The 21925-nt window shown below is 43.3% G+C and overlaps 1 protein-coding gene across 3 annotated transcripts in view; it reads right to left on the bottom strand.

Annotated features, from left to right (window-relative positions):
- Positions 1-21925, bottom strand: part of LOC123998300 (transforming growth factor beta receptor type 3-like) — a 149615-nt gene that overhangs the window by 93727 nt on the left and 33963 nt on the right. For all 3 annotated transcript variants that reach the window (XM_046303390.1, XM_046303389.1, XM_046303391.1), the window contains one exon: positions 13358-13545. In XM_046303390.1, the coding sequence (XP_046159346.1) occupies positions 13358-13545 (188 nt within the window). The remainder of the gene's footprint in view (positions 1-13357; positions 13546-21925) is intronic.

The raw sequence follows: 21925 nt of genomic DNA, 5'->3' as shown, positions 1-21925 counted from the left end.
GTGTTACTAATGGGTGGAAGTTGGGTTTGGAGGGAACTCTGTACGTGGACATAGCTCTGTACTTGACTTGATAGGTCAGTTCAATTGAAAAAGCAGTCCCTGGCAGCTGCACAGTCAGTTCAAAACAGAAAAGGACATGTTCCACATCGACCCCTGAGCCCAAACAGCCCAGCCAGAGAAGACAGTCCCAGCCAGAGCAGGCCACAGACCCCAGCTTGTGCTGCAGGCCAATCCACTGTAAACATCAAAACACACCACACACACAGTCCGTTCTATGGGCCAGTCGCCACTCCCTCTTCCAACATGAGGCAGAGAAGAGACTGGGGAAAACAACTCTCCATAATCACTGACTGCCCTGACTGAACAGCTACCTCTGTACTGACTCTGACAACAACAAGTATCCAACACACACTCCTAAGCAAACAGAGGAAAAAACTCATTACGTAGAGCGGAGGCTAATGAATTAGCATGCCCCGTGAAAGGACTGAATGAAATGGATTTGAATGTCGGTATTAGCAATCTTTCCCTCATGTTTGTCTCAATACGGCCAGTAGGCCATGTTACCTCAAGAAGACAGGAGATGCCTGACTGCAATTATTTTGTTCAGGCAACTTTCCACCCCCCTCTAGGCTTACAGAGTGGATGTTGGTAACAAGAGCGGAGGCAGACTAGGCAGAGTTAACAAATCAGGTGTCCAGTGAAATGTTTGTGTGTCTGAGTATCCCCTCCATCTGCCACTGAAGGTCATGATCACAGGCAATTTGTGTACGTGTCATGGCAGGTAGTGTACGTGTCATGGACAGCCTGTGTATGTGTCATGGCAAGTAGTGTATGTGTCATGGGCAGCCTGTGTACGTGTCATGGGCAGCCTGTGTACGTGTCATTGGCAGCCTGTGTACGTGTCATGGGCAGCCTGTGTACGTGTCATTGGAAGCCTGTGTACGTGTCATGGGCAGCCTGTGTACGTGTCATGGGCAGCCTGTGTACGTGTCATTGGAAGCCTGTGTACGTGTCATGGGCAGCCTGTGTACGTGTCATTGGAAGCCTGTGTACGTGTCATGGGCAGCCTGTGTACGTGTCATTGGAAGCCTGTGTACGTGTCATGGGCAGCCTGTGCACGTGTCATTGGAAGCCTGTGTACGTGTCATGGGCAGCCTGTGTACGTGTCATGGGCAGCCTGTGTACGTGTCTATGACAGCCTTTGTACATGGTGAAGCCAAATCCTGGTCTCTGCCTGGGTGGAAGACTGAAGGACAAGGGACGAGGGAAGGCTACACAGAGGCAGAATCTGTGTCCCAAATGGCACCTTAATCCCTAGGCCTATATAGTGCACTACTTTTGACCAGGGTCCATATGCTATGATCAAAAGTAGTACACTTTAAAAGGAATAGGCTGGCATTTGGGATGCAGACTGAGACTACTGAATATCCAGATGGGCACATCTGGACCCCCGTCTCAGGTAGGAAGGTCAGCCATTATAATGTCAAGGATCAGGATTGGTTTAGTTAGGAAGTTTATCTCCAGAGACACCCACCTACGGTCACAGGGAGAACCGGTGCAGGGCCAACTTATCACTATCTTAGATTGTAAATAACCTTGGTCAGTTGTCCACCAAGATAAAGCCTACGGCCAGAAACCTTGGTGTCTTCTTTGACCCTGACCTAAACCTCAAGCTGCATGTAAAGAAGGTTGTCCTGCTTTTATCATTTAAAAAATATAGCTAAAGTCACTGATCTGGGGAAACGTATTTCCTCAAACCTAGATTACTGTAACTGTTTGTATACCTGTCTCAGTCAGAAATCCCTCCATCATTGGTTAGTACAGTTTGTTCAAAATACTGCAGCTCGGCTTTTAACAGGCACCAGGAAATGTAACCGTATCGCACCTATTTTAGCTACACTGGCTCCAAGTCACTTTTAGAATAGATTTTGAAATTGTATTAATCACGTTTACGGCTCGGCTTGGTTCAGCCCATCCTATATCCTTGATCTTTTATCTCCCTACGAGCCAGGATGCAGTCTGAGATCCTCTGGCATGGCACTGTTGACCATTAGAAATTCTAGGTTGAAAATGAAAACAATTTTAAGTCTCATTCCTCCTTTGTTAATTATTTTATTTGATTGTTTTATGGTGTGAAACACTTTGGTAGTAGTAGTAGTAGTAGTAGTAGTAGTAGTAGTAGTAGTAGTAGTAGTAGTAGTATGCATCTCTCTCTCTGCCTGAGACGGAGTGGCTTTCTTCAGCCAAGGACAGGGTTTGGAGGGATGGGTGGAGAAGGCCAGGTAAATAGACAAATACTAATTATGTTACACAGACAATCTAGGATGTTTCTAACAAACAGGATTATTCTAGAACAGTTCAGCACTTTCCATTTTATCTGGTAAGTAGCCCACCAATTGTTCATTGGCAGAACGGAGTGTGCAAATCATCATCATCCATACATATGTTGTTGGGACACATCTTTGAACTGGCCCAAAACAAACTGCTTACGGGGATTCATGTGACATTCACAATGATGTGAAATGAAACTCAAGAAATGAAATGCACTCTTTGCAATGATGAGAAGCATGACATTCCCATGACATTTGAACATGTCCCTTCTCCCTCCCTCAGTGGAAGACATCACTTATATAAAATACCATCTATTAGTCTGATTTACGGTCCAACTAATGTAGTCAGAAGATGACACAAAGTCAGAAAAACATTAACACTGGCCAAAATGACAAACAAAACATGAGATATATTACATAGGAGAATTTCACGAGGAAAACCAGCCCACTATGAAATGTCGACATAAGCCATGACAGTTATCCTTAGGGAACAGAGTGTGTGCTTTGGACTATGTGCTCATGGACTCTGTACCTCCCAAGCAGAATTAGATGACAGTAATTGAAGTTGTTATTTGGGCGGTAACACCAAGCAGGAGAGGTCAATAAAGAGAAAATAATTGCAGGATTTTGGACAGCTAAACTCTCATGTATTTATTCTGATTGCTCAGCATGAAGAGCACCAATAGAGGCCTTGGTTTCCCTATTATGGCCCCCTATCCCTACCTCGTGCACTACTTTGATCCAGGGGTGCTGTAGTACTAAATGGCTGACCCTGTAAAACAACAGACAAAGACATCATTAGGCTGGTGATTTGAGTGGCGCAGTGGTCTAAGGCACTGCATGGCGGTGTTAGAGGTGTCACTACAAACCCTGGTTCAATCCTGGGCTGTATTACAACCGTATGTGATCGGGAGTCCCATAGGGTGGTGCACAATTGGCCCAGCGTTGTCCAGGTTAGGGGAGGGTTTGGCTGGGGTAGGCAGTCATTGTAAATAAGAATTTGTTCTTAATTGACTTGCCTAGTTAAATAAATGTTAAATATAGAAATAAATTACTTGGCTTCAGGTGTTTTCTGTGGTCTCATGTACTGTCTGAATACACTACAGAAACATACTCTCCCTCGTGTGTGTGTGTGTGTGTGTGTGTGTGTGTGTGTGTGTGTGTGTGTGTGTGTGTGTGTGTGTGTGTGTGTGTGTGTGTGTGTGTGTGTGTGTGTGTGTGTGTGTGTGTGTGTGTGTGTGTGTGTGTGTGTGTGTGTGTGTGTGTGTGTGTGTGTGTTCATAATGTTTTGTACACTCAGTGCTTATGTTGCAGCTCTTATTCAAAAGAGGCAGGATATCTCCGTTCTTTGCAAGGTTATTCTTCTACAGAATAAAGATATGTAAGCCAAAGGAGAGCAATCAGAACAGCACATGCTTTGGATGTGCAGTAATGACAGGTATGGCATCTCTCAGACTTAACTTTGCTGCATGCATTCCTTTTCAGTGTGAAAATTACTTCAATGTGTTCTGTTAGATTGTGTTCATACTATGGTGTTCTATTGTCCAACATCGCTCTCGATCCTTCTTGGGAAATTTGTTGATACAATATGTTTCAAAGGAGACCTTTCATTAAATAATTTACCTCAAGCTCATCCTTTAAGAATATGTTTTCAGCATAGGCAAAAGTGCAAGTCCTATCTACATCTGTGATGTTTTATTGTGCTTCCCATGGCAGTGTTTTTGTATTTTAATGTGTACAGTACCAGTCAAAAGTTTGGACACACCTACTCATTCTAACACACCTCCAGGCTGTGTAAAGGCTATATGTCCAAGAAGGAGAGTGATAGAGTGCAGCATCGGATGACCTGGCCTCCACAATCACCCGACCTCAACCCAATTGAGATGGTTTGGGATGAGTTGGACTGCAGAATGAAGGAAAAGCAGCCAACAAGTGCTCAGCATATGTGGGAACTACTTCAAGACTGTTAGAAAAGCATTCCAGGTGAAGCTGGTTGAGAGAATGCCAAGAGTCTGCAAAGCTGTCACCAAGGCAAAGGGTGGCTACTTTGAAGAATCTCAAATATAAAACTCTTTTTTGGTTGCTACCTGATTCCATATGTATTATTTCATAGTTTCGATGTCTTCACTATTATTATACAACATAGAAAATAGTCAAATAAAGAAAAACTAAGTAGGTGTGTCCAAACTTTTGACTGGTATTGTATATAGGTTGGGTATAATGTGTATATTTATGTTATTTATGTTATGTACAGGGCGCATTTGCAATATGTCTTCCCTGTTAAAATAAAGGTTGAGTAAAAACATCTCTGCAAGGCGCACGAAGGTGTTATGATACAATCACCAGAGTGATGTCTTTATTTGCATACTGACTCAACATAACACACCCTGCCGTACACCCAGTTTCTGTTCTTGTCTATGCATCAGGCCTTAGCAACATTTATGTCTGCCTAACTCAGCAGTGAAATCCCCAGTGCAGGCCGAGACATGCTGCTTTTCACACTACCATGACTGATGGGGTAGGGAGTGGGCCACTTAAATATCCTGACACAACACAAACGCACGTCCTTCAGTCCGCAGTCTACACAGAGACATTTGACTCCCATGACTTATGGTAGAGAATATGTTCATGCATACAGAGGTTCTTGCCATTCAATAGTCTGATATACAGATGTTGGATCTTCATTTGATCACACTTTTGTTGCGATCAAACAACATTATAGACTAAACGTTAAAATCCTGTTGCTGCAGGATTATTTTGCTACAACAATACTGGTCAAATTAAGATCCAACACCTGTACTGTAACCCTTGAAAGAGAGAAGGGTTCACGCCTATAGGCAGCTGGCACACACTACAACTATCAGGATTCAGGTGCAACAGTATTGAGTGTCTTTTTTAGTTGACGTTATTAAAACAATTATTTACTGTTAAGCCTCTCTTGAATATGCTGGGATGTTATTTTGAGCAATAAAAGAATGTGATGACAGCTTACTTTTTTCTCTCCTCACATTGTGAAGAAGTGCAGATGCCAGGGTAAAGGGTTTGCACATCCATTAATATAGCTGGGGGAGACAACCTTTTCTTTGCTTTTGTTTTACTGTATGTTGCTGAGCTCTCCAACAACAATGGCCATGTCCCAAATTACATCCTATTTCCTATATAGTGCACTACTAAGCAGTGCAATATGAAGGGGAATAGGGTGTAATTTGGGACGCAGAGGTAGAGCCCTCCAACAACAATCTGATCTCCCACGGATGTTTACAATCTTCTGCTACGTTGTTTTGGCCATCAAGCCTTTCTTTGGCTTCCTGTCGGCACCAGGAGGGAAGGAACGGACGCCATTTGCTGGGCCCCTGATTATAATGGGGGCAGGGGATAGATGCTACAGATACAGTGCTATCTACTATACTCTACAGACACAGTGTTCTCTACTGTACTCTACAGATAATGTTCTCTACTATACTCTACAGATACAGTGTTCTCTACTGTACTCTACAGATAATGTTCTCTACTATACTCTACAGACATAGTGTTCTCTACTGTACTCTACAGATAATGTTCTCTACTATACTCTACAGATACAGTGTTCTCTACTGTACTCTACAGATATTGTTCTCTACTATACTCTACAGACACAGTGTTCTCTACTGTACTCTACAGATAATGATCTCTACTATACTCTACAGATACAGTGTTCTCTACTGTACTCTACAGACACAGTGTTCTCTCCTGTACTCTACAGATAATGTTCTCTACTATACTCTACAGATACAGTGTTCTCTACTGTACTCTACAGACACAGTGTTCTCTACTATACTCTACAGACACAGTGTTCTCTACTGTACTCTACAGACACAGTCTTCTCTACTATACTCTACAGACACAGTGTTCTCTACTGTACTCTACAGACACAGTGTTCTCTACTGTACTCTACAGACACAGTGTTCTCTACTATACTCTAAAGACACAGTGTTCTCTACTGTACTCTACAGACACAGTGTTCGCTACTATACTCTACAGACGCAGTGTTCTCTACTGTACTCTACAGATAATGTTCTCTACTATACTCTACAGACACAGTGTTCTCCACTGTACTCTACAGACAATGTTCTCTACTGTACTCTACAGATAATGTTCTCTACTATGCTCTACAGATACAGTGTTCTCTACTATCCTCTACAGATAGTATTCTCTACTGTACTCTATAGATACTGTATTGTCTACTATACTCTACAGATAGTATTCTCTACTGTACTCTACAGATACTGTATTGTCTACTATACTCTACAGATAGTATTCTCTACTATACTCTACAAATAATGTTCTCTACTGTACTCTACAGATACAGTGCTATCTACTATACTTTACAGACACAGTGTTCTCTACTGTACTCTACAGATAATGTTCTCTACTATACTCTACAGACACATTGTTCTCTAATGTACTCTACAGATAATGTTCTCTACTATACTCTACAGATAATGTTCTCTAATATACTCTACAGATAATGTTCTCTACTATACCCTATAGACACAGTGTTCTCTACTGTACTCTACAGATAATGTTCTCTACTGTACTCTACAGATAATGTTCTCTACTGTGCTCTACAGTTAATTTCCTCTGCTATACCTTACAGATACAGTATTCTCTACTGTACTCTACAGATAGTGTTCTCTACTGTACTCTACAGATACAGTGTTCTCTACTGTACTCTACATATACAGTATTCTCTATTGTACTCTACAGATAATGTTCTCTACTGTACTCTACAGATACAGTGTTCTCTACTGTACTGTACAGATACAGTATTCTACTGTACTCTACAGATGCAGTATTCTCTCCTGTACTCTACAGATAATGTTCTCTACTGTACTCTACAGATACAGTGTTCTCTACTGTATTCCACAGATACAGTATTATCTACTGTACTCTACAGATAATGTTCTCTACTGTACTCTACAGATACAGTGTTCTCTACTGTACTCTACAGATACAGTGTTCTCTACTGTACTCTACAGATAATGTTCTCTACTGTACTCTACAGATACAGTGTTCTCTACTGTACTCTACAGATACAGTGTTCTCTACTGTACTCTACAGATACAGTGTTCTCTACTGTACTCTACAGATAATGTTCTCTACTGTACTCTACAGATACAGTGTTCTCTACTGTACTCTACAGATACAGTGTTCTCTACTGTACTCTACAGATACAGTGTTCTCTACTGTACTCTACAGATACAGTGTTCTCTACTATACTCTACAGATACAGTGTTCTCTACTGTACTCTACAGATACAGTGTTCTCTACTGTACTCTACAGATACAGTGTTCTCTACTGTACTCTACAGATACAGTGTTCTCTACTATACTCTACAGATACAGTGTTCTCTACTGTACTCTACAGATACAGTGTTCTCTACTGTACTCTACAGATACAGTGTTCTCTACTATACTCTACAGATACAGTGTTCTCTACTGTACTCTACAGATAATGTTCTCTACTGTACTCTACAGATACAGTGATCTCTACTGTACTCTACAGATACAGTGTTCTCTACTGTACTCTACAGATACAGTGTTCTCTACTATACTCTACAGATACAGTGTTCTCTACTGTACTCTACAGATACAGTGTTCTCTACTGTACTCTACAGATAATGTTCTCTACTGTACTCTACAGATACAGTGATCTCTACTGTACTCTACAGATACAGTGTTCTCTACTATACTCTACAGATACAGTGTTCTCTACTGTACTCTACAGATACAGTGTTCTCTACTGTACTCTACAGATACAGTGTTCTCTACTATACTCTACAGATACAGTGTTCTCTACTGTACTCTACAGATAATGTTCTCTACTGTACTCTACAGATAATGTTCTCTACTGTACTCTACAGATACAGTGATCTCTACTGTACTCTACAGATACAGTGTTCTCTACTGTACTCTACAGATACAGTGTTCTCTACTATACTCTACAGATACAGTGTTCTCTACTGTACTCTACAGATACAGTGTTCTCTACTGTACTCTACAGATAATGTTCTCTACTGTACTCTACAGACACAGTGTTCTCTACTGTACTCTACAGATAATGTTCTCTACTGTACTCTACAGATACAGTGATCTCTACTATCAAATTTTATTGGTCACATAAAATTATTTAGCAGATGTTATTGCGGGTGTAACGAAATGCTTGTGTTCCTAGTTCCAAAATTGCAGTAATATCTAACAATTCACAACAATACACACAAATCTAAAAGTAAAATAATGGAATTAAGAAATATATAAATATTGGAAGAGCAATGTTGGAGTGGCATTTACTAAAAAACAGTAAAATATAATACAGTATATACATATGATATGAGTAAAGCAGTAAGTAAACATTATTAATGTGACTAGTGTTCCATTATTAAAGTGGCCAGTGATGCATTGTCTATGAATATAGGGCAGAAACCTTTGAGGTGAAGGGTTGAGTAATCGGGTGGTAGCCGGCTAGTGATGGCTATTTGACAGTCTGATGGTATTGAGATAGAAGTTGTTTTTCAGTCTCTCGGTCCCAACTTTGATGCACCTGTACTGACTTCGCCTTCTGGATGATAACGGGGTGAACAGGGCATGGCTCGGGTGGTTGATGTCTTTGATGATATTTTTGGCCTTCCTCTGACATCGGGTGCTGTAGGTGTCCTGAAGGGCAGACAGTGTGCCTCCGGTGATGCGTTGTGCAGACCGCACCACCCTCTAGAGAGCCCTGCGGTGGCGGGCAGTGCAGTTGAAGTACCAGGTTGTGATACAGCCCGACAGGATGCTCTCAATTGTGCATCTGTAAAAGTTTGTGAGGGTCTTAGGGGCCAAGCCAAATTTCTTCAGCCTCCTGAGGTTCTTCACCACACTGTCTGTGTGGGTGGACCATTTCAGATTGTCAGTGATGTGTATGCCGAGGAACTTGAAGCTTTCCACCTTCTCCACTGTGGTCCCATCAATATGGATAGGGGCGTGCTCCCTCTACTTTTTTACTGAAGTCCACGACCAGCTCCTTCATTTTGTTGACGTTGGGTGAAAGGTTATTTTCCTGGTAACACTCCGCCAGGGCCCTCACCTATTCCTTGTAGGCTGTCTCGTCCTTGCTGGTAATCAGGCCTACTATGGTGGTGTTGTCTGCAAACTTGATGATTGAGTTGGAGACGTGTGTGGCCATGCATTCATGAGTGAACAGGGAGTGCAGGAGAGGGCTGAGCACCCTTGTGGGGCCCCAATGTTGAGGATCAGTGAAGCGGAGGTGTTGTTTCCTACCTTCACCACCTGGGGTGCAACTGGGGTGCAAGTCCAGGACCCAGTTGCACAGGGCGTTGTTCAGACCCAGGGCCCCGAGCTTGATGATGAGCTTTCAGGGTACTATGGTGTTGAAGGCTGAGCTATAGTCAATGAACAGCATTCTTACACAGGTATTCCTCTTGTCCAGATGGGTAAGGGCAGTGTGCAGTGCAATGGCAATTGCATCGTCTATGAAACTATTGGGGTGGTAAGCAAATGGAAGTGGGTCTAGGGTGTCAGGTTAGGTAAAGGTGATATGATCCTTAACTAGCCTCTCAAAGCACTTCATAATGACAGAAGTGAGTGCTACGGGTGATAGTCATTTAGTTCTATTACCTTTGCTTTCTTGGGTAGAGGAACCATGGTGGACATCTTGAAACAAGTGGGGACAGCAGACTGGGATAGGGAGAGATTGAATATGTCCGTAAACACTCTAGCCAACTGGTCTATGCATGCTCTGAGGACGCGGCTAGGGATGCCGTCTGGGGCCGGCAACCTTGCGAGGGTTTAACACACTTAAATGTCTTACTCATGTCGGCCACAGAGAATAAGAGCCCACAGTCCTTGGGAGCGGGCCGTATTGATGGCAATGTGTTATCCTCAAAGCAGGTGTAGAAGGTGCTTAGCTTGTCTGGGAGCAGGACGTCAGTGTCCGCGACATTGCTGGTTTTCCCTTTGTAGTCCGCGATTGTCTGTAGACCGTGCCACATGTCTCATGTCTGAGCCGTTGAATTGCAACTCCACTTTGTCTCTGTACTGACGTTTTGCCTGATTGATTGCCTTACGGAGGGAATAACTACACTGTTTGTATTTTGACCATATTCCCAGTCACCTTGCCATGGTTAAATGCAGTGGTTTGTGCTTTTAGTTTAGCGCGATTGCTGCCGTCTATCCACAGTTTCTAGTTTGGGAAGGTTTTAACAGTCACAGTGGGAACAACATCCCCTATACACTTCCTGATGAACTCCGTCACCGTGTCCGTGTATACATCAATGTTATTCTCCGAGGCAACCCGGAACATATCCTAGTCCGAGTGATCAAAACAATCTTGAAGCATGAATTCCTATTGATCAGAATAGCGTTGAATATACCTTAACACAGGTACATCCTGTTTGAGTTTCTGTCTATAGTAAGGGAGGAGCAAAATGGAGTTGGGATTTGCCAAAGGGAGGGTGGGGGAGGACCTTGTAGGGATCCCGGAAGAGAGAACAGCAGTGGTTGAGTCTTTTCCCAGCATGAGTACTACAGTCAATGTGTTGATAGTACTTCAGTAGCGTTTTCCTCAAATTTGTGTTTGTTAAAGTCCCCAGATACAATAAATACAGCCTCAAGATATGTGGTTTCCAGTTTGCATAAAGTCCAGGGTTGTTCCTTGAGGGCCGTCGTGGTATCGGCTTAAGGATGAATATACATGGCTGTGACTATAACTGAAGATAATTCTCTTGGGAGGTAATATGGTCAGCATTTGATTGTGAGGTATTCTAGGTCGGGTGAACAAAAGGACTTGTGTTTTTATACGTTATCACAATCACACCATGAATGGTTAATCATGAAACATACACCACCGCTCTTCTTCTTCCTGGAGAGTTCTTAATTCCTGTCTGCACGATGCACTGAGAACCCAGATGACCGTATGGACAGAGACAGTATATCCGTGAAATATGATATATGATTCTGTGAAACAGAGTATGTTACAGTCCCTGATGTCTCTCTAGAAGGAGATCCTCAACCTGAGCTCATCAACTTTATTGTCCAGAGATTGAACATTAGCGAGTAGCATACTCAGAAGCGGAGGATGGTGTGCCCGCCTCCTGAGTCGGACTAGAAGTCCACTCCAAATACCTCTTCTCCGCCGGCAGGTTTTGGAGCAGCCTCTAGGATAAGTTCAATTGCCCTGGGGGGTGCGAAAAAGGATCCAATTCGGGAAAGTCGTATTCCTGGTCATAATACTGGTGAGTTACTGCCACTCATATACAAAAGTTATTTCCGGATCTATGGAATAACACAAAAACTGTTCTGGGTTAATAATGTAAGAAATAACACACAAAAGAATGAAATACTGCAAAGTTGCTTAAGAGATAGAGCTGCCATGTCTGTCAGTGCCATCATACTATACTCTACAGACACAGTGTTCTCTATTGTACTCTACAGATACTCCGTGGAAGGAGCTGCTCACATGGAGAGGGGGCCTGTGTGCAGAGTGGTGATAGACAGGAGAGCCATCCATCTTTACACAAATAACCAAAGCCTGGGTAGTGTTCAATCAATAGGCACACAAAAATAAGAAAATGGAGTGAAACCGGGAGGAACCACCTATCCTATAAATTCTTTTTTGTTTGTTTGTTTAAAAAAAAAAAAAAAATTCAACAGTGTGCTCTAATGACCATGACCCTGCCCTCTAATGCATAAATCACAAGAAAGGTCATGTAAGGTTCTCTGGCCTATTGTCTTTAATGACTCAGGGTCAAGAACAGCATTCAGATTGGTTGCCTGCAGCCTAAGATCTGCATGGCTGATAACATCTAACTAGTGTGTATGGTAAAATCTCCCCCTAAATTGAGCAACAACCGCCCACCACCTCCTGAGTTAAAGCTGCTGTTAATTCTTGGGAGAAGTACAACGTGATAAGAGGGCGTCCACTATCTTTTGTTAATAACATTACTCTCCAGCCCTGCTGCTCAGCAAAGACAAAGTTTTTTAAATTATGCAGCACTCACCAGAAAGTGCTTGAGTCTCCCCAGCTCACAGCCAGAGAGGCCCACCAGTAATTATAGCATCCATTAACTTGGTATGGAGCTGTTGAAAGGTGAACGTCAACCCACACTGTTATGTACTTTCTTAGGATGGCACACTGCACATGGAACGATACTGATTGAGTTATCACTAGGAGGAGGTGACATTTTTTTTTAATGTGCTCATCTGCTGAGGCCACTTAACTCAAAATGACACAAGCATTTTTGTTGACATCAATGTTTATGTTATGGTAGAAACAGTATGCTGGGAGCATGTTGGATATTTAACTGATATTTAACTGTCTGACAGAGTAGTGCACTGTGGGTTACAGTTACTGTATAATAGTATATACAGGTGTGGATAGAGAGAGACTCTACAGTCTACAGCTGGGGTTCTCAAAGTGGGGTCTGCTGAGGTACTGCAGGGGGGTCTGCGGCCAGATCAAAAATAAATAAATATAGCTCTGTCTATGAATTTGAGAGCAGTTACATTTCTCTAGGCCCTCAGCTTTTTACCCAAACAGAGGTGTGTAGAATTGCAGGAAATAGGCTTGAAAACTGCAAAATGTTGTCGTTGATGCCAAAAGGCGGGCCTTTAAAATGTTCCTTCCCAGGGCCTGAGACTTGGTTTGTCCAGCCATGCACTGCCGAAGTCATAGTAAAACTCCTGGTATGCTATTTCTATCTCACACCAATTAATATTCTCTAGTAGTTTGTACACTACTGAGCCATGCCGAGCTGTACTGCACTGGCCTAGTTATGCACCCACCATAGTTGCTGGTACCATGCTGGATTGGACATATCTGAGCCTGCACAGTGCGGTTGAGTTTGGCATGATGGTGTGAAACAGTATATGAGGTGTGGGTGTTCTGGGCTGGCTCAGCCAGGTGAATCCTCTGGTCCATCATATTATATACAGTATATCGTTATACATTGTATTATATATAGGTGGTTATAATATATACAGGTGACTGACCTCTGGATGTGTGCCGTTTGACCCCTCAGGGCTGCTGCCCCTCAGGTTGATGATGTGAACCTCCTGTGGTAGACCCGTGGTTCCACGGGAGGCACAGCCTGACAGGGCCGTGAAGCTCTTCAGCAGAGCCTGCACCGGGTGGCCTACACCTATTGGCAGCAGCTCACACGGGCTACGAGACAACGGACCTGGCGGGGAGAAGAATGTGATGAGTGGAATCCATTAAATGGTTTTTCGAGAATCCAAGATCCCCAGTGTGAAGCTAAAGAATCTTCATTTAAAAAGTCAACAGCACAGAGGTAAGAAGTGGTCTACACTACAGCTTCAGTCCAAATAACTGAAGAACACTTTATATGATAAGTTGATTAGTAAGTTATGAGTTTATGTAAATCATTTATAGACTGTCCATAAATAGATAGCGTATGAATCAGCAATTCTCTGATGAACAAGTTATTTACATTTACATTTACATTTAAGTCATTTAGCAGACGCTCTTATCCAGAGCGACTTACAAATTGGTGCATTCACCTTATGACATCCAGTGGAACAGCCACTTTACAATAGTGCATCTAAATATTTTAAGGGGGGGGGGGGTGAGAAGGATTACTTTATCCTATCCTAGGTATTCCTTAAAGAGGTGGGGTTTCAGGTGTCTCCGGAAGGTGGTGATTGACTCCGCTGTCCTGGCGTAGTGAGGGAGTTTGTTCCACCATTGGGGAGCCAGAGCAGCGAACAGTTTTGACTGGGCTGAGCGGGAACTGTACTTCCTCAGTGGTAGGGAGGCGAGCAGGCCAGAGGTGGATGAACGCAGTGCCCTTATTTGGGTGTAGGGCCTGATCAGAGCCTGGAGGTACTGAGGTGCCGTTCCCCTCACAGCTCCGTAGGCAAGCACCATGTTCTTGTAGCGGATGCGAGCTTCAACTGGAAGCCAGTGGAGAGAGCGGAGGAGCGGGGTGACGTGAGAGAACTTGGGAAGGTTGAACACTAGACGGGCTGCGGCGTTCTGGATGAGTTGTAGGAGTTTAATGGCACAGGCAGGGAGCCCAGCCAACAGCGAGTTGCAGTAATCCAGACGGGAGATGACAAGTGCCTGGATTAGGACCTGCGCCGCTTCCTGTGTGAGGCAGGGTCGTACTCTGCGGATGTTGTAGACTCTACAATGTAGAGCATGAACCTACAGGAACGGGCCACCGCCTTGATGTTAGTTGAGAACGACAGGGTGTTGTCCAGGATCACGCCAAGGTTATTAGCGCTCTGGGAGGAGGACACAATGGAGTTGTCAACCGTGATGGCGAGATCATGGAACGGGCAGTCCTTCCCCGGGAGGAAGATCATCTCCGTCTTGCCGAAGTTCAGCTTGAGGTGGTGATCCATCATCCACACTGATATGTCTGCCAGACATGCAGAGATGCGATTCGCCACCTGGTCATCAGAAGGGGGAAAGGAGAAGATTAATTGTGTGTCGTCTGCATAGCAATGATAGGAGAGACCATGTGAGGTTATGACAGAGCCAAGTGACTTGGTGTATAGCTATGAATGATGGGGGCAAATAAAGTGTCAGCATGCAACTATAATGAGTGACATAATCATTATTTAAATTGGGCATAGCAAAATAAAACAGTGTCTGCGCACATTGTCTGGGCACAAAGCTCACTACTACTCAAAGTAGGCCATTCTCTTCAGTCCACAGCCTACTAACACAGCAGACTGGCCTCTCAACAAAGAGCAGCACCACGCTTTCTGACCCTCAACAGGCCACTAACACAAGACTGCCCTTGCCTCTGAACAAAGCAGTGTCTAGCTGACCCTGTACAGGATGTTATGATGCCAGACGTATAATCAAGATGACCCAAAGTGACCTCCATTATAATCCCCTTTATGTCACTTTTACCTTTTTCTCTTTTCCCGTAAATATTCAGATCTGACCTTACCTTAATTCCCTAATCCCTACAGGGGGTGGCCCACACTTCACACTTTAGTGCTCTTGTCTCTGGAAAACCGTTATTAGCCGTTATGACTGTGGTCAGTTATAGAAGTTGCTGTGGAGATGTGTCGCTGGAGGTGTTCCTGTGAGAAGCCTGTGTGTGTGTGTGTGTGTGTGTGTGTGTGTGTGTGTGTGTGTGTGTGTGTGTGTGTGTGTGTGTGTGTGTGTGTGTGTGTGTGTGTGTGTGTGTGTGTGCGTGCGTGCGTGCGTGCGTGCGTGCGTGCGTGCGTGCGTGCGTGCGTGCGTGCGTGCGTGCGTGCATGTGTGTTTCACTCCCACTGGTGCCCTGCAGCACAGAGAGACTGGTGAACTTGGACTTGGAGTACAACAAGAAAGGATGGACTATAACAGGGATCAAGCAGTTGAACATAACGAGCACACACTTGTTAACAAAACATCTAACAAGGCCATATTATGTTGGAGGTTGTGGGATTCCCTTTTCTCTCTCTCTGGATCAGAATCTCGCTTTTTCTATCTTTCATTTTACTCTACACTGATTAGCCTAATAGTGGTGCAGGTAACATTGTGAGGTCCTGTATATTACTAAAAACTGTAGATAATGCTTTAGGTAGCTAAAGTCAATCATAATAAATTATAATAAATAGGCATCAACTAAATCTCAAGACTGCCATACATTATAGTTAGTCTGAGGGCAGTGGTCCAAAAATAGGGCCGTCTGCCCCTTTCCTCCCACTGCTGTCCATCCATCCATCCATCCATCCATGGCTGTCATGGAGAGGAACAGTAGGACCAGTGAGACCTGTCAGTCATGCAGAGCCAAGCCCCAGCGTGGTCAGACCAGGGTTACGTCCCGAATGGCATCATATTCCCTATATAGTGCAGTATAAAAGTAGTATGAAAGCAGTGCAACCCAGGAGAGGACAAGAAGACCCAGTCTGTCGGGGAGGCCTGGTAGGGGGCTGGGGGGCCGGCTGGGTTTCTGGGTTTGGTCTGCTGGCCTGGAAAAGCACATTTGTCCCTCACTTTCAGAGCAGGCTACAGTGAGCGTCTGGAGAGCTTGGATTTAATCTCAGATCATACCATGCTTGTAAACTCATCAGCACATCATGGTCACAATGGTAAACTCATCAGCACATCATCATGGTCACAATGGTAAACTCATCAGCACATCATCATGGTCACAATGGTAAACTCATCAGCACATCATCATGGTCACAATGGTAAACTCATCAGCACATCATCATGGTCACAATGGTAAACTCATCAGCACATCATCATGGTCACAATGGTAAACTCATCAGCACATCATCATGGTCACAATGGTAAACTCATCAGCACATCATCATGGTCACAATGGTAAACTCATCAGCACATCACCCAGCTAATCACATTGCTCTGTAGACACACACACACACAGCCCTGATGTTTTGTGCAAGGCGTTGAACAGGCCTTTTCCATTAGAGAAACTGTGTCTCAGTGGACAAGCTGTGTGGCCAGACTTTCCGCTTGCAGGTCAGTCCCTACTCTCTACTCTGCCCAACAGCCTCACAGACATGTCTTGGGCCAACCAGCCAGCGCAGGGCCCGCTCACGTTTCAAACACTGCATGATAAACACACTATAGTTGCCGATAGCGATCAGGGGGAAACATTTGGAAATAATTAAAAGACAAAATGAAAGACGCTAGATAACAACTTTAAAACTCCCCCATCTCTGACAAAAATACTGTACCTCAACACTGTAATACTGTACCTCAACAGTGGGTATCATCGGATGGGGCCCCAGTGTCTCCTGATCCCTTCTGTCTCAGCCTCCAGTATTTATGCTACAGTAGTTTATGTGTCGGGGGGCTAGGGTCAGTTTGTTATATCTGGAGTACTTCTCCTGTCTTATCCGGTTTCCTGTGTGAATTTAAGTATGCTCTCTCTAATTCTCTCTTTCTTTCTCTCTTTCGGAGGACCTGAGCCCTAGGACCATGCCTCAGGACTACCTGGCATGATGACTCCTTGCTGTCCCCAGTCCACCTGGCTGTGCTGCTGCTCCAGTTTCAACTGTTCTGCCTGCGGCTATGGAATCCTGACCTGTTCACCTATTATTTGACCATGCTGGTCATTTATGAACATTTGAACATCTTGGCCATGTTCTGTTATAATCTCCACCCGGCACAGCCAGAAAAGGACTGGCCACCCCTCATAGCCTGGTTCCTTTCTAGGTTTCTTCCTAGGTTTTGGCCTTTCAAGGGAGTTTTTCCTAGCCAACGTGCTTCAACACCTGCATTGCTTGCTGTTTGGGGTTTTAGGCTGGGTTTCTCTACAGCACTTTGAGATATCAGCTGATGTACGAAGGGCTATATAAATAAATACATTTGATTTGATTTTGATTTGATTTGCTAGAGTAAGGTTTATCTCTGAGAACAGACTGTTATTGTTTTGCAGTACTGTACACACACACACACACACACACACACACACACACACTGTAGTGTGATCCGCACAAAGCCTGAGACATACCTTCCTATCTGTGTGTTGCGAGGACAGAAATGCTTTACTATTGTCTCTCTTGTCTCTCCTGAGAGAGACCCTGAGAGCCTCTGACAGATGTCTTTAACCTATTCTCTATTCCTACAGCTGCTGTCTCCTGGTGCCAGTGAATCCATTCCCCATACAACTCATAGGAGATCTACTTTGATGTGATTGATGGGAACATATATTCAAAAACACAGTGACGGACGGCTGGAGTCAAGGAAAAAGAAACTGCAAAACCTTAATGGCAAAACCTTGTTGTGGTGCTTCAGAGTTCCAACCCCCCTCTCCTCCCCAAGGAGTACACGACAGTCCCTCTCTCTCCAGTCATCACGCCTCACCCTTCAGTCCTAATCTCAGAGCACTCCAACTCACTTTTCCCCCCACACCACACATTGTTAAATAACAACCACCGCACCGGCCAGACAGACAAATAATTCGTCCTTTTAGGAAGACAGCTAGGAAATGATGCCACTTGTCAGGCAGTGATGTTCTTTCTTTCTTTAACTTCCTGGGAAAAAAATAATACAGAAGATTTCGACAATAATGGAAGGAAACCAAACATTTGTTTTATAACCCTGAAACAAAAATGGAGCTGTGGGTAATAAACAAAGACAGTGTTTCCATCCCAAAGAATAACGGAATAGTCGGTATCTAGTTCAAAATCATATCACGACAAAATAGTTTTGACCGAGATGGGATTGAGCAACAATAGGGCCATACTTTCCCCCAAACTAAACTCAGACAACAACTCTGATCATTTGTGTATTATATATTAATTTATGGGCCTGCCATATTTACAACATTATTACAACAACAATGTCTATTGGACATTTACAATAAGGACCTTAGTTTATACATTTACACAAAGGAACTTAATAGACGTATACAATGCAACGAGTCACTACAAGGATACAGGCATCCTTCCTAACTCTGTTGCCAGAGAGGAAGGAAATCGCTCAGAGTTTAATGGCTGTGATAGGAGAAAACTGAGGATGGATCAACAACATTGTAGTTACTCCACAAACCTAGCCTAAAAGACACAGTGAAAAGAATGAAGTCTGTACAAAATAAAAAATATTCCATAACATGCATCTTGGTTGCAATAAGGCACTAAAGTAAAAGTGCAAAAAATGTGGCAAAGAAATTAACTTTATGCTAAGAGCACAATCCTAGAGGAAAACCTGGTTCAGAGACAAATTCCCCTTTTAGCAGGACAATAACCTAAAAATACATGACCAAATATACACTGGAGTTGCTTACCAAGACAACATTGAATGTTCCTAAGTGGCCTATTTACAGTTTTTACTTAAATCGTCTTGAATCGGCAAGACCTTGAAAATGGCTGTCTAGCAATGATCAACAACCAGCTTGACAGAGCTTGAATACGTTTTTCAAGAATATTGTCCAATTATTGTACAATCCATGTATGCAAAGCTCTTAGAGACTTACCCAGAAAGACTTACAGCTGTAATCACTGCCAAAGCTGATTCTAACATGAAATGACTCAGAAGTGTGAATACATATGTAAATGACATATTTCTGTATTTCATTTTCAATACATTTGTTATAATTTCTAAAAACATGTTTTCACTTTGCCATTATGGGGTATTGTGTGTGGATGGGTGAGAAAATATATATAACACATTTTGAATTCAGGCTGTAACACAAGTCAAGTCAAGGGGTATGAATACTTTCTGAAGGCACTGTACTTATACAACAATCCTCTATCATAGCCATAATATCTGGTATTATTGATATTTTTCTGTGTAGCTGAAACCAACTGTAATCTAATCCTGCACATCTGGTAAGGTCATCACAGTCTGCAGCCTCCATGGAGAGGGGGGAGAGGAGAAGAAAAAGACTTGAACAGCTTTGTCTCTTCTGTCACCTCTCCCTCTGTCCATACCACTCTCTCTCTCTCTCCCTCTATCCCTGTCTCCCCCCCCCCCTCTCTCTCCTCTGTGTTTCTTCTCTCCACAGCAGAGGGAGTACAGAGAGGTCCTGTCCAGCAGCTGCTAGGCCCTCTGGCCAGGCCAAGCCGGACTAACGCCCACAGGAGAGGAATGAGAGACGCTGTTGTTCGCTCAGCATGAAAAATTAACCCAGCCTAGAGAGCCCACCAGACACTTTACTAGACAGACTTTACACACTGCAGAGCAGACACCTCCAAGACCTAAGCCCAGCAGATTCAGTCATATCTGATAGTAACAAGTGATATTCCATCTGTGATGTCTACCTTTACAGAAAAATATTTATCTTGGATTTTGGTTGGGAGAATAAGGTCATGGTTAATCATCTTCTGGTGGAAAATAAGGTCAAGGACCAATGAATCTCAGCGTGAAGCCAATGTTGGTTGTTCAGATTATGTTTAAAAATGAGAACAATAACAGCAATTGAAGAAAATTCTGATTTTATTTCATGTCTAGGGTATGATTATATCCATCAATGTCCAAGCACCCTTTATTTTTATTTTTTAATTTTATTTCACCTTTATTTAACCAGGTAGGCAAGTTGAGAACAAGTTCTCATTTACAATTGCGACCTGGCCAAGATAAAGCAAAGCAGTTTGACAGATACAACGACACAGAGTTACACATGGAGTAAAACAAACATACAGTCAATAATACAGTATAAACAAGTCTATATACAATGTGAGCAAATTAGGTGAGAAGGGAGGTAAAGGCAAAAAAGGCCATGGTGGCAAAGTAAATACAATATAGCAGTTTTGGTAGTTTTGCAATGGAAGAATGTGCAAAGTAGAAATAAGAATAATGGGGTGCAAAGGAGCAAAATAAATAAATTAATTAAATACAGTTGGGAAAGAGGTAGTTGTTTGGGCTAAATTATAGGTGGGCTATGTACAGGTGCAGTAATCTGTAACATGCTCTGACAGTTGGTGCTTAAAGCTAGTGAGGGAGATAAGTGTTTCCAGTTTCAGAGATTTTTGTAGTTCGTTCCAGTCATTGGCAGCAGAGAACTGGAAGGAGAGGCGGCCAAAGAAAGAATCGGTTTTGGGGGTGACTAGAGAGATATACCTGCTGGAGCGTGTGCTACAGGTGGGAGATGCTATGGTGACCAGCGAGCTGATATAAGGGGGGACTTTACCTAGCAGGGTCTTGTAGATGACATGGAGCCAGTGGGTTTGGCGACGAGTATGAAGCGAGGGCCAGCCAACGAGAGCGTACAGGTCGCAATGGTGGGTAGTATATGGGGCTTTGGTGACAAAACGGATTGCACTGTGATAGACTGCATCCAATTTGTTGAGTAGGGTATTGGAGGCTATTTTGTAAATGACATCGCCAAAGTCGAGGATTGGTAGGATGGTCAGTTTTACAAGGGTATGTTTGGCAGCATGAGTGAAGGATGCTTTGTTGCGAAATAGGAAGCCAATTCTAGATTTAACTTTGGATTGGAGATGTTTGATATGGGTCTGGAAGGAGAGTTTACAGTCTAACCAGACACCTAAGTATTTGTAGTTGTCCACGTATTCTAAGTCAGAGCCCTCCAGAGTAGTGATGTTGGACAGGCGGGTAGGTGCAGGTAATGATCGGTTGAAGAGCATGCATTTAGTTTTACTTGTATTAAAGAGCAATTGGAGGCCACGGAAGGAGAGTTGTATGGCATTGAAGCTTGCCTGGAGGGTTGTTAACCACTTGCTCCTACCTGGCACGCAGGCGTCCCATCTAGAGCTCTGGAAATGCAAATGTGCTACGCTAAATGCTAATAGTATTAGTTAAAACTCAAACGTTCATTAAAATACACATGCAGGGTATTGAATTAAAGCTACACTCGTTGTGAATCCAGGCAACAAGTCAGATTTTTAAAATGCTTTTCGGCGAAAGCATGAGAAGCTATTATCTGATAGCATGTAACACCACAAAAGACCCGCAGGGGACGTAAACAAAATAATTAGCATATTCGGCGCTACACAAACCGCACAATAAAATATAAAACATTCATTACCTTTGACCATCTTCTTTGTTGGCACTCCTAGATGTCCCATAATCACTATTGGGTCTTTTTTCCGATTAAATCGGTCCATATATAGCCTAGATATCGTTCTATGTAGACTGTGTGATAAATGGAGAAAAAAAGAGCG

This window comes from Oncorhynchus gorbuscha, linkage group LG15 (assembly GCF_021184085.1).
Source record: "Oncorhynchus gorbuscha isolate QuinsamMale2020 ecotype Even-year linkage group LG15, OgorEven_v1.0, whole genome shotgun sequence".
In the NCBI taxonomy this organism is placed as follows: domain Eukaryota; kingdom Metazoa; phylum Chordata; class Actinopteri; order Salmoniformes; family Salmonidae; genus Oncorhynchus; species Oncorhynchus gorbuscha.
The sequence above is the reverse complement of the archived record's forward strand: the minus strand, read 5'-3'. Positions and strand labels throughout refer to the sequence as shown.